This window comes from Dinoponera quadriceps, unplaced genomic scaffold, assembly GCF_001313825.1.
Source record: "Dinoponera quadriceps isolate SergipeBrazil2010 unplaced genomic scaffold, ASM131382v1 scaffold558, whole genome shotgun sequence".
In the NCBI taxonomy this organism is placed as follows: domain Eukaryota; kingdom Metazoa; phylum Arthropoda; class Insecta; order Hymenoptera; family Formicidae; genus Dinoponera; species Dinoponera quadriceps.
Genome location: NW_014554665.1, coordinates 795389 through 812501, shown reverse-complemented (window position 1 = coordinate 812501; position 17113 = coordinate 795389). Strand labels below are relative to the sequence as shown.

The following is a 17113-nucleotide window of genomic DNA, read 5'->3' as shown; positions in this document are numbered from 1 at the left end:
AAGTATAGTTTATGAAAATGATGATGCGCGGACGACTGTATTCTTCTGTGACTGGTGATATGATCGTGTGATTATGATGAGTTTATATGCTTGGATGCGTTTGTGTAACCTCATCTTTGAGCAAATAAATTCTTGTAATATCTTTGCATGTATTAGATACTCTTGTATATATTACGAGAATTTGCGAACGTTTGGTGAATTATTTATACAACACACATCCTACTTTTTCTTTAATGAAATATCAGAATACAATATCCATAGTTCTATTTGCGGCTCCGCCAAATCACAAGCTCTTTATGTTATTGAAAACTCGTTCAACTAACTATATTGCATTTATAGCTTTTTTGTATATATATTAGGAAAATATATATGCATGGTATCTTTAACAGAGTGTCATTTGTGACTTCTAACTAATTAAAATCTCTGTTAATTTTAGATTCCAAAGTTTTTTTTCTTAATCAAATATAATCATATATATGATAAAGAGATAACGAAAGTATATATATATATGATTTACAAGGAATTTTTAACTAAAATACCACATGTACGACTATATACAAAAGCCCGTATTCTGAATTCTTTTTTATCGATAAAAAAATGCCTTTTATCGATGCCTTTTATCGATAAATATAGCTTCTCAGCCAATCAGGTTTCCAAGCTACTTTTTGATGCACTTTTATCGATAAGAGAGAATTCACAATACAAGCTTGATTCAAGATCTAGGAAAAGAATTGAGAAAACAGATTACTATTCTTATCATACATATTTGTGAGCAACCATTAAATCCTCTACAAGTTCCTTGAGATCTCTGCGCCTTCCTTTGTCCAAAGCTCGTATTAAATTTATTGTCCAACACTCTTTATTAGACTGTGATATATAAATCTTCAAGATCTATAAGAAATTATGTCTTGACATCAAATTTAATTTTCAAGTTTAAGTTGTAATTTATATGTACAATTATATAATTTTTATATATTTGAAAATATTTATATATGTAGGTCTGTAGTTTACCTCGAAACTTTGTTCCTTCAAGTTGCAATGATATTTACTTTGCACAGCATCGATTTCACATTCTCTAATACCTAAATGTCTAGCTACATCTCTCCAAGAACGACCTAGTCTTTCACTGACCTGGAGCAATACTTGAAGAAAAAAATAAATAAGGTAAAAATAAAAATAAATATGTTTGTGTGAAAGTGGAGAAGAAAAAAAAGAAATTGAATAAGAATATATTTGAAATTTAAAATAAGAATTTAATATTACCTGCTTGTTGCAGTGATTTTTCCCTATCCGTTCTTTTTTCTTTTTGTTTGCAACAATATGATTTCTGCGCGATATGATTAAATGGTAGATTCATGTTTTGTACTGTTGATTCATGTGAACTATGTGCAGCATTACATGCATGATATGAATCCAAAGGTGATGCTACATTTCCTGATGTATTTTTATATATTTGCAGTGGTGCTGAAGCTACTTAAATAGAAATAAATTATTGATTCGATATTATACTATCGCAATCTAATTTGGCAAATCATATTATAATTTTAATTAACATGAGACATATCTGAGAAAACATATTTTACAAAACTTTTTTATCATTATAATTCTACATTAAATCTTTTCTGAATGCGAATTAATTAATTCATAAGAATTATTGCAAACTCTACTCACTATTATCACTTTGGTACATTTTATAAAAGGGAAACGATGGTGCACTCTTCAGCCAATTTTCATATTCTAATAGCTTATCCTTAAATTCTAGTTTGCCGATATATTTTAGTATAAAATGCAATTGTTCTATATTGTCACAACTAACGACATCTCGTTTCTCCAGCAATCGTATAAACGATCCGAGGTCTTTGACTCTGCTCAATTTGCGTCTTGAATCAACGTCATGTGCATAATTACGTTTCAATTGATTCAAGATATCACTGTTCACCGAAGACTCCGCCACTTGAAGAAAATCTCGACGAAGTGACTTATACCTTTCCAACATCGCGCTCTTCTGTAATCTTATCAATGCGTACTGGAGACGTCCCTTTTATCAAATATATTAACAAGGGAATACCCGTTTCGTAAAAAAAAATATACGCACAAATGTCAAAACGAGAATGGCTGCTGCGTTCTATTTGGACGTTCACATGACGTACACTCGGTCACAGAACGATTACGACAGTTTCTGTTTTTCGTATTTCGGAACGCACCAAAATTACGACGAAGCGAACCTATGAAGTGCCGATGTGGCTGTCCCTAACATTTTCTCCAGACACCCTAGAAATTCTCTAACCGACAGTTAGTAGTCTGTTTTTCATAGCTGCACTGCGGAATTAGTGCAGCTATGAAGAACAGACCATAAAAGACCACACTATACCTCACTACTTTTCCACCGAAAGCATGAAAGCATACCACGAATGACATTCAGGAACGCAACCGATATCGCACATCGTATTGCGGGCACGGTGTGTATATAATACTGAGTGCACGTGTGGTATTTCTAAAACGTGCAATTATGGATGAAGTAAATAAAGTACAATATCTCATCGTTGATACGAGTGCCTTTATAAGTAATGCTGCTTTACAGGTAATCATTAAATATTTCCCACCAGCAAGTAAATGCATATTATTTAATTCAATCTTGAGGTTAATGTATGGAATATTTTGATTGAAAAACCGGCGTAATTTTACTTCAAATATAGCTTATTAAAAGCCATACGACACACACAATATGAATATTTAATATTAAAAAAAAAAAAATATTCTTAGGACATTGGTGTAAATATCTTGACCGAACAAGCTGTGGTTGATGAAATCATAAACAAGAGACAATTAAGAAGATTGGTTGTCTTACCTTATGATTTGAAGGTTCAAGAGGCTTTTACGGAAGATGTTAAATTTGGTAAGTAAACATTTTTAATCGTATATGCGAAATTTCTATGTTTTTCTACTATTATTAATAATTCCTTCGATATATTTCTAGTAACTGAATTTTCTAAGAAAACTGGTGACTACACTAGTCTGTCTGCTACCGATATCAAAGTAATTGCGCTTACTTATCAACTGGAAAAAGAAAAAGTAGGGACGCATCATTTGAAAGATATTCCAACTAAAAGAGTTATTAAATCTAGCACGGACAAAGATAATAAAGATAATCTTGAGCCAATTGGTTTTTATATGCCAAAGAAAAAGGTAAAACTTTTTTACAGGTTTTTGTACATACGTATTTGTATAAATTTCCTACTTTGATAAAGATTTGTATTTGTAGGAGAAAACAGAATTAAGTACGAATAATGAGGCAGGAACTTCTCTGCATAATATAGAAGAAACAGGTGTTGAAGAAAATGTACAGATTACAGACAATTCAGCAGTAAATAACACCAAAAATTTAGCACTAAATAATTTAATATGCAGCATAGAAGCACAAAATCTACCTGCTTTGTGTACGTTTAATGCATACGACTCATCTTTGGATGAATTAAACTATGAGACAGCATCTGAATCAGAAGAATGGGAAGCGAAAGGCTTGTCTGAGAAATTCGCCAAGCTGAAGTGGGATCCAACAGATTTAAAAGTTGAGGGCGAGAATGAGAATAAAGATCTTGTGGATGATATCCTTGTTCAAGTTGATACAATAAAATCTAACCACGAACAAGGCAATGTGGAATTAATCGAGGATCAAGATTATGATGGCGATGACAATGATAGTGATGACGACGATGACGTTGATGATGAAGATGATGAAAATGAAGAAGATGAAGACGATGATGGTGGTTGGATAACACCAGGTAAGTTTGATTTCGTTAAAAAAATCTCCCGATCAAGGTATACGCATACTCTGATATGAGTTGACGATGATTCATTCTTTTTTTTTAAGGCAATTTCGCTAACATTAAGAAACAAATGGATTCAGCGGTGCTCGAGGGAAAGGCCGCGACCGTAGCGTGCTTAACGATGGACTTTGCGATGCAAAATGTACTCATGCAAATGGGATTAAATGTGGCTACGTTAGACGGTAGACTGATCAAGCAGATGCGGACATTTATATTCCGATGTTACGCCTGCTTTAGAACCACCAGCATCATGACGAAGGTGTTTTGCCCGCACTGCGGTAACAAGACGCTGAAGAAAGTGGAGGTCACATTGGATGAGAATGGGAAGCAACAGATTCACATAAATTTCCGGAGGCCTCTCTCGACTAAAGGAAAGAAGGTGTGTTACATCAGTCACTGTATAACTAATATATGATTTAATGATACGTACTGAAGTAAGAAAAACGAACAAGATTGAATGAATTCCCCTTTCGTAGTTTTCCTTACCAACGCCGAAAGGTGGGAAGCATTCCAACAACCCTATTTTGTGCGAGGATCAACCGATGCCGGATCAACGTCCGACGCGCTTAGCACGTATCAAGAACAATCCGCTCGAGGATGATTACATAGCTGGATATTCTCCGTTTATTATGCGCGACGTGAACTCGAAGTCGGCTATGTTGGGCATAAAACCCGGCGGTGGTGGTGTCAAATACTGGATGAAGAGAAACCCCAACGAATCCAGGAAGAAACGAAAATAAAAATTAATAAAGATCAATTGCTGAACCGGCTACTTGTTATTTCACGATACTCCAGAGATACTTGTATCTCGGCTACAAATCTTTGCAACGTATATAAGTTTACATGTGTGCAGCTTGTATTTATCCTACATATTATCGCGTGCGACACGCTGTAGACAATTTTTCACACGGATTACAATAGAACTGGATTTGTGTAACACACAAAACAATGTCCCCATTAGTATCTGTCGGCCTTTATCTCTGTTGTTTTGAAGAAAAAAAATTGCCCCGGGTGAGGATCGAACTCACGACCTTAAGATTATGAGACTTACGCGCTGCCTACTGCGCTACCGAGGCTTGTGCTACTTCAGTCTTCTCTGGTGATTGGTACGTTCACAACTGACACTTATTCGCTATGAATTGTTATCGAGATACAAAAATTATTTCCCATTAAAATGTTTCCAATTGTCGTATGAGTTTTCATCGAATGTCTCTCGATGGTCTGTTAATTTTAACACATGAATTAAGTAGAATGCTTTCGTTCTTTCAATTTACTTGCACTTTCTGCACTTTCTAAGTGCACCTTAAAGGTTAACCTCCTAAGGTTCCACCGTTCCCCGGCACGGAACTGTGTTGTTTTGAATATCGTTGTTATGCTCAGTCCGGAGACGTGGAACTTCAAACCACCGCGACATCACTTTTCTGTAGTCAGAAGGGATTACAGGAAAACAGATGTGCCCACTACGGTAAAGAATCATTACTTCAATCATTCGGTAAGCTCGAATAAATATTTCCTTCTTCTCAATTTTGCGGGTTATGTTTTCAACGTGTTTTATATTGTTCGTGTATGTCTATTGGATATTCGTACCAGGTATCGGTGGTGCTTCCCAACATCCTTGCCGTACCCGATAGTCTGCTAAATTCTCTGTCGGAAGATACCGATTATTATCGAGTCAATGCATTGCGCGCTTGCGATCTTGTAAATAGAGAATTTATTGAAGCCTTCGTTAAGAAAGGTGAGCCCACCTTATATATTTGTCACTGATTCTATAATAACAAATTTGACCACTCACGTTGGTATATACTAAATTCTTTGTAATACACATAGATTTTTATGTTTCACATTTGCATTTCATGTCTTTCTCAGGACAAGTCACTCTTCTAACTATAGGGAATAAGATTGATTCGGAAAATTCTATTTGTGTCACTCCAACTGGCTACTTAGTGATTTCCTTGATAACTGAGGATTATCAAGCATTTGGATTAGAAGGAAAAGCATCTGTCTTTGACCATGAACCTCATATACGTTATGGTAAGTCATAAAAAAAAATATATATATATAATTTTGAAAAATATATTAAAAAATTATTTGCTATATCGTGCTTATTATTTTGCCATGATACATATACATAGTGATCTTTAAAAAAATACTTCCTTTTTTCGTCTTATTTTCTTCTGATAATATACATTCCACAGTTGTAACAATTAATTTGAAAGAAGAGTGTTTCATCCCTACCAAGAAGAATTACAAAAGAGTTCGAGTAGCATTGGAGGAACGACTCAAGCAAAACTTTGATGTAATAGTCGCATGGGATCCACCAGGTATACATACACACACACAGGTTTCTCTTTTCAAAATATACTCACATATACATATATCTCTTACATGACATTAAAAATTTCTCAAGGAACAAATCTATGTCCATCATCCGTGGCGGCATGGTTTTCCGCACACGGCTATGACGTCCGTCTTTGTCGTCAGACTTTTTCTCGAAGAGCTGAATATTCATTAACAGTACCCACCATACTTGAAGAGGGATGTGACATCGACAAGTTCTTCGAGTGGCTTGGGGTCTTCAGCATCGCTGGTGATCTGTACGTTCATTTGTCGCACGCTTGAAGAAAATAAAACCTCTGTCCGTAATCAGTATAACAGTAAGTGGTATCTGATAACGACTGTAATATTTTCAGGTCCGGCGAAACGGATGACTACATAAACACATATAAATGTCCCTCTCCTTCTGTGAACATTGGACAAGTGCAATATCTACAGTGGACCGGGTTCTTCACACAAAAACAAGTGCAGGAGATGTACGATACGTTGAAGAAATACGTATTGTCGCAGGGTACTCTGCCGTGGGTCAGTTTACATGTGCAGGGATTCGCAGACAGCCCTGTCAGCTGGAGCTTACAGGAACACACGTTTTTCGTTGACGGAGACAACAGTTACACAATCATACTTCAACATAATGGTGAATCTATCATACGAAGAAGTTTATGTTCTAACAACGGGCCAAGGAGGTGACAATAAAGGAAATTTCTCTGACGAATAATTTGTAGTCTCTATATTTCCACTTTATCATGCTTCGTCTTCAACGTCAGCCGGGGCATTTGTGTGAGGAGAATATTTTTATTAACAAGTCATTAAAATAGACAGGCACACTGTGCGTAATTTATATCGTAATTTATTTTATCACGTAGAGAATAGTTGAGATAGCTATAAGTCATGCAGCTTGTCGATATGATAAAATACCATCTTATGTGTTAATATATATATATATATGTATGTATATGTATATATAAATGTGATAAATTAATAACATAAAGGGACAAGAGGTGCAATGAAAAACGGTAAAAGGTAACATGGGATATATACGTAATTTGACGTAGTTTGACGATTCTAGAAAAAAAAAAGTTAAAAAACGTATACGTATACATATAAATATCGAAGTTGTGTCAATATTCTTGTAATTTATTGCACAGTTTATTGTATTCAACGAATAAAAAAAGAGATACCGCCTCAGATAATATCGTCCCTCTATCGTTATTATAAATTACCCGGTAATTTTTTCATACACCACTTGTCTCGTTCATTAATTTATATTAACGATATATAAATTCTACGAGAGACACCTCCGAGCTATAATAATACTAATTTCACATTTAACCACATATAACACTATCCCGACTGCCTGAAGCCTATCACAAGATAAAAGAGAGATCTGAATAGACTTAATCGATACTATCAATCATCTTGCAACGCAATAAAAGCTATGCACCAGTGTAAAGCTGATGCTCATAAATAAATCAATATACGTATAAAAATAAAAGGCACTAAAATTGTAACTTGACTATACGAGATCAAAGCAGTCTATTGTATGTGTGTGTGTGTATAATAAAATCTTCGGTTTAAGCAGGCATGTCTTTGCAAATAGTAGCAAACGCTTTCGTTTCTTTCACGTCAAACACATATATATGGATGTTCGTATATAATGTAAAATATCTTAGGGGGAATCTTTTCGACAAGTCGTGTATCTACACCGAAACGTTTGCATTAATCTTTATATTAATACGTGGGAGCTATCTGAGTCAGTGAATTTCATTCTAGAATTGTAATATAAATCCTCTATACCTGAACCAATGGACATGCGAGACTTAGAACGTGCCATGAGTTCGCCTATTTCGTCAAGATCTCGATACCTGAAATACCGCAATGATTAACATCCTTCGCACCATATTCCATCCGATGATGATCGACAACGTTCCGATGTACATTTACATTCCATGCTCACCTACTAACTGGTCGACTAGGGTTCTCAGACGATTCTGATGAGTTTTTCATAATTGAAAATCCATCGTCTGCGTTAAATGACGCCGAATTACCTACGCAAACGCGATTATCTCATCGTAAAAACGCAACACAGGTAATCGGATGGTTTTTGTGCAAGAAGTAATGCGTAATTACCAGAGGGAAATAGTATGGTGTGTTTCAACAGATCACCGCTCATAAATGGAGACAGACTGTCATCGTCGTCCGGTAACAAGTGAGTAGCCGAATCTGTCGCTGTAGATTCAACCATTTCCAGCCATTGCTGATTGTGCGAACGGAACTTTTCCACCTTTATACGCGCCGCCCAATTCTTGTCGCACATCTAGGATACAACTGGACGAGTTAACATCTTTGCGGCACAAGTTGTCTCCAAAGTTACGATTCTAGATTACTCACAGCAATGACATCTAGACACGTATCACAGACTTTTCTAATTGCAGGATTCTTATCGTGCATTAGATCGATCAAGTATCCGGGGGCTTCTGTAAATGACATTGCAATTTAACACTCGTTCACGCGCAGATCATTCGAGCAAGTTGAACGCATTCACCGTCGTGTTAATTCGCAAGACTTTGACAGATTCAACAACCAGTGAAATTGACAATTACCATTACCAGTCTCCCGAATTAAATAATCTCGCGTCGAATCGTGCTTCGCGATTTGATAAAACACATAGATGATTTGCAAGACCATTTCGTCGTCCTCCTGTTTGGCTATATAATAATATCATAACATCAAAATGATGTGTTAGCACAGATATGATTTTTTTTTATTTTTATACATCACATCAGCTTTAATACATACCTTTAAGAAGTTCAATAAGGGAGAGAAGTATGTCAGCCTTACATAACAGACGAGCGCAATCCTCGTCGTAAGCTGCAGTACCCAAAAATATGACAACCTCGAGTACTAAATCATCTTGCGCCTTACCTGTGAATATAATGAATATAACATATATATATGTGTGTGTGTGTGTGTGTGTGATTATATAGTTCGAATATAAACTTTCACATATTTAAATTTTGCTCGACATTAGATGAGAAAAGAATCTTGTTATCCGGAAGAGACACTAAACCTGGAACTAGATTATTGCGTATCCACGGTATGAGGTTACAGCGTTGAATGATTTGCGAATAATCCAAATCGGGCAATTCCAGATTACCCAACACACCGATCACTTCCAATATAAAGTCCTGAGAGTCAGACTGCGTCAAGGCCATAGCAAAATCACCGACAAATTCCTATTGAATGTGAGCAAACAATAGGTGAACAAACAAGACGATTGTTAAATGATTAATATATAATATTATTGTATTAAATTTAAGGTCACACAATGATTTTAAATTTACGACAACTTACGACAAAGTTCTCCTTGGTCGATTCGTGCTGAGATATATTTCTGATCATTTTCATTATAAGGGAATCCTGATTTCTAAACGCAGTTTTTATGAGACCTTGTAAACGGTTGTTCTCCACCATCAACTGCGCGTTCTTATTGTTAATGGCTAAATTTATACCGAGAGCTATCAGCTCGGATCTGATATGATCGTCTTCGGAGACCAATATCATGTTGGTTATCTGCACACGTACGTTACATGAGAATTTTGAATATTTAAATTTATTCGATAATTTTGAATGAAGAAACTTTTTTACCATCGGAATACAATCCGTATTTGTGAACATCGCTTTCACTTTATCGTCCATACTGGCGTGATAGAGTAGTCCCAGAATTGTGCTTTTACTTTTAATATCAGCTACGAATATATTATGTTATCATGTAAAAGTCTTCATTTCATCGTTAACACGTTGAATGCCACGGGGGTCACCGGTGACCGGCGCTATGATGTTACCGCGTTTTATTAAATTACGTGTGACATATAATTAATTGCATCTACAAAATAGGTTGTACAGCCAGTAATGAGCTAATGAAACAAGCTAACAGATGCGTATCCTGAATTATATTTATTTACTGCAGCTTTAGTGACTTAAATTTTAACTGAATTTAACTGAACAAACTTTAATTGAATCAATTAGGCGTTTGTACGATCGATGGAAATCAGCGTGGCATTCAACGTGTTAAGAATTTACAGTTTATAGGCAAAAGAAGGCGGTGATTGATTTTTTTTTTTTTTTAATAGCAGTTCCTACCTTGACCAAGCAATTTTATCCATTTTGGTAACATGCCAACTCTAATCATTCGTGCTTTCAGCTTAGCGTCGAAAGAGAGATTAAACAGCAGCTTTAATGTACTCAAAACAAGATCTGCATTATTATTTTGCAGAAGTCTCGGTAATTTATCTATAATATTCTCTTCCACCTGTAACGTATCAGTATGTGCATCATTGACATATTTTCTGTACACATGTGCTATATATATATATATGTGCAAAAGATTATTAAATATTACCATGAGGTCTTTATTCTCGCGAAAGATGGATAGTTTCTTCAGGAATGTGACGACCAATATTAACAAGTCCGTGTTTGATCTATCTAACGTTTTGATCAACATACCGATGACATTCTTCTTGCGCATTTTTCTCTCAACTTCCATAGCGTTTTCGGCGATATTTAGAAGCAGATAAAACGCTACTCGCAGCAGTTGTTCCTGTTTTTTGGTTAAGCTCTTGAATTTCTTTCGACTCTTCTCGAGCTCCTCTTTTAGCTTCTTAACGTCGCTTTCAGACACGGTTATGGATGCCTCCGCGGAACGTCTCTTGAGTTCGTAATCTAACGGACCTTCCATGTTCCAGATATCGTCGATAATCTTAATCTTCCTATCGCAGTTGTCGTTATTCCCAGTTGGGAAAAATGTTAAACCGGTGGTACTCTCGAAGTACTTTCGACGTTTCTCCATATCCTCTTTCCACTGTTCATAGCGACGTAATTCGAAATCGATTATATCCATACACAGAGAACCGATCTGATACAGAAGAGAACGTTAGTAAAAATTCAGGCATTCGTTTTTGATTTTCATTATAGTTTCATCAGTATTTGCAACTTACCCTGTATTCAAGCACGATATTGTGAAACTGGCTATATGTAGAGAAACAGAAGAAGATATAAATGATATTCGTAGATAATTCTATGCTGCGTCGCCAGTCTTCTCTTAGGACTCTGGCTAACGCACTTAATAATGATTCTGCAACAAAGAGAAGAATCCTGTTACAGTTATAACATTAAAACGCTACAGCTAAGATCTATAACTGTTTTGCGTAATATTAAGATCACCATTTTTTGTCAATTCCAGAAGATTATCAGGTATCCTGGCTAATTGCAATATTAATGAGGAACCTTTAATTTTGCCAGGTATTTCTTCGTATAATAACTCAATGTAGCCGTCGACATTACTAATTACTGCACGTTCAACTTCGCTATTTTCCGTGATCACCGAATTTGACGATGTTGGTCTTGACGGCTGAGAATTGCTTTCACTACCTATCACAGGAATTCGAGACTCAATTAATTTTTAAGACAATACAGATATCGATATTGAAGTAGTGATATCGATGACTATTTTAGGCATTACCTATACTGGTATCGTTGGTCCGACGATTTTGTAAATAATAAATTAATTGCTCAACTTCGCGCAACTTTGATTCATGTATCAGCGAACATTTCTCAATCACCTCTTTGGCTAAGAGGGAAACATTTGTATCCGCATTTAAACTTTTAAGTCTGATTATTTTTTGACACTCCTATAACGTGAAAATAATGTAAACTTATAAATCACTATGCATTAAGACAGCATGTTATTTCACATTTTATTATTTTATATAAATAAAAAGATGAAATACATGTACCTTGCGATCGCCAAGCATAGGATCTCCCAATTCACCCAATATCAGTGCTTCAACATCGTAATTTACCACCAGAGCTTTTTCTGTCGGATGAACGTCTAATGTCCCAGATCTTACCTTCCTAAACGTTAACAAAAGTTGTGTATAAATGTTTCATCCTTCATATGTGTACGTAACTGTACACATATATATAAGATACGTTTAAAACGGATATAAAGGAATCATGTTTTATACGTATTGTAACACATAATCATGTGTTTGACAGATGATTGACATTAATATCTAATAGAGGCAAGAGCGATGGCAGTTCTCACCTTTTTAGAAATTTAGCTTCATCCATTTTTCTCGCCACGTATATGCTCGTGGTGTTAATATTAATAAATTTTCCAGACTAGAGTTCTTTTTTTTAATGTATTTATACTTTACGCATACGCAATCCTTTTTATCAATTTATCTTCAATTAGTCCATCTCCATGGAGAGAAAAACTGTCGAACACATCGCAGTAGAAGCATACACTGTGACTAATTAGAATGACACGATACGACGAAAAAAATCTCTAGACATTGGCGACATCTTTGTCTCTGAAATTGAATTGGGTCCTATTGGATATCGAATGCATCGGACATTATACTGCGGTCTAAGGCAGATATTCATAGTCAGATCTTATATTTAAAACCATCCGAAATTTTCATCATCAGATGCCGCATGGCTCATTTTATTGGCTACGAAGCATCTGAAGATGAACTTAGAACGATCTTCAATGCAAAATCTGACTATAAATACCAACCTAAATCTGCCATTGTGATTCATTCATAAAAATACGCCATTAATTCTACGGCGATGGTCCCGAAACGATTTAAAAGCATGTCGAGGGTTGTTTTACTCGGAAGCACTTCAATAAACAATATACACAAATTTACTGACAGCATGAGGAGATCGGCTATATTCGAGAAACACAAATTTTTCTAACTTGAGTGTATGTCAAAGTTAACGATATTATGCGTTGTTCTCTCACGTGTGTATTTTTGGAAAAAGAATCTCGCACATTTTTGGATATTTCTACATATATCTCTTTATATACAATTGTATAGAAATATTTTATTACATGAGAGAGGGAAAGAAAAATAAGAGAAATATTTCTAACTTTAACAAATTTTTAAACGAAGAAAATACAGATATATTGAGAAGCAATATGATATATTAAGTGTTTGTTATTCAGTGTATGCATTATTATTATATTTGCAGGATATTTACTCCATAATTTTGATGCTGAATAAAAATGAGTACTCGAGTGTTAAGTGATATTCATAATGATCTGAAGCAGCTTATAAAAATACTTACATCATATGAGGTATATTTGCACTTAATTATATTGATATACATGTATTTAAAAATTATATGGTATCCTATAAGCTATAAATTTGTATGTATATTTTCAGGAAGATGAAGAAGGGTTTCGAAGATGCGAACGATTTTGTTTATCAACTATCAAACATCATCGTTACCTTTCTGTTAACAGTCATGCGACAAAAGAAGCTATAAATGCATTGGTTACCAAATTCTCAATTCACGGGAAATATGAAGTTACCAAAAAATTTCAGGAATTAGTGGATACCTTTTTATCGAGTTTTGATTTTGAACAACATCCGCAATACGATCTGCAATGGTGTCTGTTAACGTTTCTATTGGACTTGTCTACTGAAACTCACAAGTCCAATTTGGATTGCTTGAAACTTGCTCACGGAGAATACAATTTTAATGTAACTATTGGAAGTAAGGATAACGTGGAAGAAATAGACTGGGCGCAGTATTTAAAAGAAGGCCAAGAAGATTTCTTTTGTGACTATAAAAGCGATGATAGTGAAAGTGTAAGTATTCGCAGAGAGTATAATTTCAAGATTTAAATCATCCCTAACTTTCGCATTCGCACAGGAATGGTCCGATGTAACGGACGAAGATGGAACTGAGAACGATGTTTCTTTGCCAACACAAATATGCAACGTGCAATTAGATATTGCGCAATCACCAAAAACTTCAGACAGTATAACCGACAAATATTCCTTGGTATTATTGCAAAATCTAGAATCTAGAAAGTGGCTCTTATCAAATGTACAGACAGATTGGTGGAATAATTTGCAGTGTCAAAAGTATCCTGTTGCCAAACAGTCTTGCAATGCAAATATATGCGATATTTGGTGAGTGTAATTTCTTTTTAACGTCAACTATGAGATGGTTACTTAATATTGTATATATATGTTTACAGGCAGGAAAGCTTGTCATCTTTGCACAAAGTAATTACTCTCAGCGAATATCAAGTGTGCAGAGAGCTGTTATGGATGTTTTATGTACAAACATCGATGGTGGTGTTTCAGCGAGAAAATGAATCAAGATTCTCAATACGTTCCAACGTATCTATTCCAAGTTTGACAACAGTGAGTGAATACATAATAGAGCATCACGTATAAATATCTTATCGTATCATCTGGATATGTTATTCCGTTATTTCCAGACTGCTTTCAAAAGTATCCTTTTACCATTCTGTGAATGCTTTTCAATGATACGTGACATGAAAAAATTTGACGCTGACTTACAAATGGATCAGGATTCGGGATGTCAGAGCCCTCCTCTGACTTACGAAGCATACAATGCCGCGCTTAAATATCACCTGCACGAATTTAACAATAAAATTATTGATGTTGAGAAAGATGTTATGAAACAAGGTAAGCCTGAGAGTTTGTAATTTAGTTAATACATATAATTTAATTAGTATATAATTTCTTTATCATACATTTATCGCTATTGCCATGAATCATTGTGAAATATCTTGTCCTTTCAGAGAATTGCAACACATTTCTATCGCTATCAGTTGGCCTGAGGAAACACATGAACACCGTAAAGATACTTTACGATATACATCAGAAAGTTATAACCGACTGGAAAATCAGCCCCAATTGGAAATGCGCATCTCGGCTGTTGTCTTTCTTGTATTGTGAAATGCAAAATTCTCATAGCCTAGAAAGAACGAATATCTGTACAAATTTGTATTTATGTAGCCTTACGGTTTATCTCAACATAATCGACACATGGTTGAGTGAAGGACGTTTGGAGGATTGGAGAGACGAGTTCATAATTGCGAGGTAAACAGGAAAGTAATGTGCTGCGTTAATTAAAAATGGAATGACTCCTCGTGTATATATTTTTCGTGATATTTACACCTGGAAATATATATCTTTTTGTAACAGAAGTGCGGAAGACGCGTTGGCGGAGGATGGTGAACAAAGTGAGAAATTTACGGTACGGTTGTACGATGATGTTTGCTCGACGGATCCAATCATGCAATTCCTACTGCAGAAAGTACAGCATATAGGTCACAGCATTGAATTGCTTGTTTCTTTGGATCGAATCACCGATATATGGAGGATAGACAGCGAAAGTAATGGTAACGTAATTACATTACGACAATATCTTTACGTTTAGAAAATACGCATAAAACGTATTGACTTATAATTTATCGCAGATATGAGAATCTCATTGAATACCGAGCTTCAAAATAAACTACTATCGGAGATATCGAAGTATAGTCCGTCAGTCGAAGAGACAGACGCAGCTGTGTTGCAGATAGATGAAATATCATTACATGAATATGATGATGATGTTGAAAAGAATGTGATACAACAATTGTCAGATCTGCATAATCCATTCTTCATGAAAGCTATGGAAGACTATATGCCACCTGAATTGTGTAAAAACGACACGGTGGATACCTTTCACGCAGTGGACGCGGCTCACACACGGTCTGATACACGCAACTCTCAAATGAGAGAGGATCAAATACATAATTTATATAAAAAGTATCTATATGCACAAAATATATATTATTCGCGAACGGGTATTCAGATAACTTATATGCACACATCTGAAAAATAGCAAGTAATATATATATATATATACATTTTTTTTTCTAGGTTACAAAAGATGAAGTATATTTTGCCACTGCGAAACGTCCTGGAGAATACATTATCCGAGATATTGATTTTCCGCTACAACAGTGCTAGCAAATTAGTAAAGAACATTATGGTCGAGGAATACAAGCTGCAGACGCATCTGAAACTATTGAGATTCGTTTACATGATGGAAGCTGGGCATGTCATGAATAAATTTTGCCAGGTTTTGTTTCACGAGGTGAGGTCAATGGAAGTATCGCTCACTTACATGGTGGTGTAGATACGTAACATTCTTCAAGTTCAACATTACGATCACTTGTTCCAGATCGAAAACAATCAAATGTGGTCTAATTCGTATTTTCTATCGTGTATCCTCGAGGAAGTGTTTTCTCAATATTGGCCGGACACGAGTTTACGCTGGTCCATCACGGTTCATCACAGTAACATTAATACTCGTCAAGTACTGCAGGCTGTAAATAATATAACACTGCATTACACGGTGGAGTGGCCTATAAGCATAATGCTAACTGAAAAGGTCCTGGAAAAGTACAATGAGATATTTCGATTCCAGCTGAAATTGAAGTGGGCTTTGTGGACGTTGAATAATTTGAGATTTTGCGGTAAGAGATAAGTTCGACCTCGCGTGTAATATTTGGCAGCGACTTGGTCTGCGTTACATTAATTGCCTCCTTTTAGATCTGGAAGGTTCCAAGTCCCCGTGTATACGGGACAGGCTGGAACAGTTCCATGTGAGACGTATCGAGAGCTTGAAATTTTGGTTACTGCACGCGATAGGATCTATACACACGTACATATCAGGTCAGGTGTTGCAAAGCCTAGGTTTCATACTGGAAAAAGTTCTGGCCCAGGCGGATAATCTCGATACAATTATATCAGGTGATTTTATCGTGTTTGATGTTATCTCGACGGAGCTGAATTCGTTTAATTTGTCAATTTTTTTTGTATGCTTGTGAAATGTGAGGTTTCTACGAGAGAACGCAAAGATGAGCGAAGATAATTTTAGTGATTCTTAACAAACACGAGCGATTAATTTACAGTGCACAATGAGTACTTGAGCAAAGTTCATGAGCATTGTTTGTTGACGGAAGAGTTCGAAGATCTAATGACAACCATAAATAATGTATGTATACACACACACACACACACACATACACACACAACACACACACATATATATATATATATATATATATA

The 17113-nt window shown here is 35.6% G+C and overlaps 5 protein-coding genes and 1 non-coding gene across 9 annotated transcripts in view; 3 read left to right on the top strand and 3 right to left on the bottom strand.

Annotated features, from left to right (window-relative positions):
* Window positions 1-250: 250 nt before the first annotated feature.
* LOC106740719 lies at window positions 251-2159 on the bottom strand. Its single transcript, XM_014612037.1, has 4 exons — window positions 1672-2159; window positions 1264-1473; window positions 1012-1142; window positions 251-891 (listed from the first exon to the last, which is right to left on the bottom strand). Exons 1-4 carry the CDS (start codon window positions 1994-1996, stop codon window positions 757-759), a joined length of 801 nt encoding a protein of 266 aa, XP_014467523.1. The 5' UTR covers window positions 1997-2159; the 3' UTR covers window positions 251-756.
* A 205-nt stretch (window positions 2160-2364) lies between these two features.
* Window positions 2365-4592, top strand: LOC106740727 (RNA-binding protein NOB1). Its single transcript, XM_014612054.1, has 6 exons — window positions 2365-2581; window positions 2764-2896; window positions 2978-3186; window positions 3263-3782; window positions 3872-4206; window positions 4304-4592. The coding sequence occupies exons 1-6, from the start codon at window positions 2510-2512 to the stop codon at window positions 4565-4567; spliced, it is 1533 nt and encodes a 510-aa protein (XP_014467540.1). The 5' UTR covers window positions 2365-2509; the 3' UTR covers window positions 4568-4592.
* Window positions 4593-4830: 238 nt separating this feature from the next.
* On the bottom strand, window positions 4831-4903 carry Trnam-cau. The gene has a single exon. It is a non-coding gene; the product is annotated as a tRNA-Met (tRNA).
* Window positions 4904-4917: 14 nt separating this feature from the next.
* Window positions 4918-6879, top strand: LOC106740728 (ribonuclease P protein subunit p40-like). Its single transcript, XM_014612055.1, has 6 exons — window positions 4918-5319; window positions 5418-5562; window positions 5694-5858; window positions 6023-6148; window positions 6235-6421; window positions 6518-6879. Exons 1-6 carry the CDS (start codon window positions 5200-5202, stop codon window positions 6849-6851), a joined length of 1077 nt encoding a protein of 358 aa, XP_014467541.1. The 5' UTR covers window positions 4918-5199; the 3' UTR covers window positions 6852-6879.
* Window positions 6359-12494, bottom strand: LOC106740726 (kinesin-associated protein 3). Of its 3 annotated transcripts, none has more exons than XM_014612052.1 (17): window positions 12268-12493; window positions 11957-12074; window positions 11683-11851; window positions 11385-11591; window positions 11159-11295; window positions 10564-11076; window positions 10305-10473; window positions 9810-9910; window positions 9516-9734; window positions 9232-9397; window positions 8961-9086; window positions 8765-8869; window positions 8553-8638; window positions 8292-8478; window positions 8119-8209; window positions 7959-8026; window positions 6359-6441 (listed from the first exon to the last, which is right to left on the bottom strand). In XM_014612052.1, exons 1-17 carry the CDS (start codon window positions 12291-12293, stop codon window positions 6428-6430), a joined length of 2502 nt encoding a protein of 833 aa, XP_014467538.1. In that variant the 5' UTR covers window positions 12294-12493; the 3' UTR covers window positions 6359-6427. The 3 variants fall into 3 exon arrangements, with proteins under 3 accessions (XP_014467538.1, XP_014467536.1, XP_014467537.1); XM_014612050.1 differs by lacking the exon at window positions 6359-6441 and adding an exon at window positions 6984-7226 and having other exon boundaries at window positions 12268-12494; XM_014612051.1 differs by lacking the exon at window positions 6359-6441 and having other exon boundaries at window positions 7239-8026; window positions 12268-12293.
* Window positions 12495-12767: 273 nt separating this feature from the next.
* LOC106740730 (gamma-tubulin complex component 5) overlaps window positions 12768-17113 on the top strand; it is a 5332-nt gene continuing 986 nt past the window's right edge. Inside the window, exons 1-13 of one of the 2 annotated variants that reach the window (XM_014612058.1) lie at window positions 12768-12930; window positions 13200-13305; window positions 13394-13822; window positions 13887-14149; window positions 14218-14386; window positions 14464-14674; window positions 14791-15091; window positions 15197-15393; window positions 15472-15805; window positions 15920-16136; window positions 16224-16518; window positions 16595-16795; window positions 16957-17039. In XM_014612058.1, the coding sequence (XP_014467544.1) occupies window positions 13234-13305; window positions 13394-13822; window positions 13887-14149; window positions 14218-14386; window positions 14464-14674; window positions 14791-15091; window positions 15197-15393; window positions 15472-15805; window positions 15920-16136; window positions 16224-16518; window positions 16595-16795; window positions 16957-17039 (2772 nt within the window). In that variant the 5' untranslated portion in view covers window positions 12768-12930; window positions 13200-13233. The remainder of the gene's footprint in view (window positions 12931-13199; window positions 13306-13393; window positions 13823-13886; window positions 14150-14217; window positions 14387-14463; window positions 14675-14790; window positions 15092-15196; window positions 15394-15471; window positions 15806-15919; window positions 16137-16223; window positions 16519-16594; window positions 16796-16956; window positions 17040-17113) is intronic. The other variant, XM_014612057.1, reaches the window with a different exon arrangement.

Excerpts from the sequence above, each read along its gene's own strand:
- LOC106740727 (XM_014612054.1), top strand. The coding sequence starts at position 2,510 with ATGGATGAAGTAAATAAAGTACAATATCTCATCGTTGATACGAGTGCC. Across the intron at positions 2,897-2,977 it reads TACGGAAGATGTTAAATTTG|TAACTGAATTTTCTAAGAAA; the intron begins GTAAGTAAACAT and ends ATATATTTCTAG. Across the intron at positions 3,187-3,262 it reads TTTATATGCCAAAGAAAAAG|GAGAAAACAGAATTAAGTAC; the intron begins GTAAAACTTTTT and ends TTGTATTTGTAG.
- LOC106740726 (XM_014612050.1), bottom strand. The coding sequence starts at position 12,293 with ATGGATGAAGCTAAATTTCTAAAAAG. Across the intron at positions 11,852-11,956 it reads CTATGCTTGGCGATCGCAAG|GAGTGTCAAAAAATAATCAG; the intron begins GTACATGTATTT and ends TTCACGTTATAG. Across the intron at positions 11,077-11,158 it reads ATATCGTGCTTGAATACAGG|ATCGGTTCTCTGTGTATGGA; the intron begins GTAAGTTGCAAA and ends CTTCTGTATCAG.
- LOC106740719 (XM_014612037.1), bottom strand. The coding sequence starts at position 1,996 with ATGTTGGAAAGGTATAAGTCACTTCGTCGAGATTTTCTTCAAGTGGCG. Across the intron at positions 1,474-1,671 it reads AATGTACCAAAGTGATAATA|TAGCTTCAGCACCACTGCAA; the intron begins GTGAGTAGAGTT and ends TTTCTATTTAAG. Across the intron at positions 892-1,011 it reads TGAAGGAACAAAGTTTCGAG|ATCTTGAAGATTTATATATC; the intron begins GTAAACTACAGA and ends AATTTCTTATAG.
- LOC106740728 (XM_014612055.1), top strand. The coding sequence starts at position 5,200 with ATGCTCAGTCCGGAGACGTGGAACTTCAAACCACCGCGACATCACTTT. Across the intron at positions 5,320-5,417 it reads ATCATTACTTCAATCATTCG|GTATCGGTGGTGCTTCCCAA; the intron begins GTAAGCTCGAAT and ends TATTCGTACCAG. Across the intron at positions 5,563-5,693 it reads TGAAGCCTTCGTTAAGAAAG|GACAAGTCACTCTTCTAACT; the intron begins GTGAGCCCACCT and ends TGTCTTTCTCAG.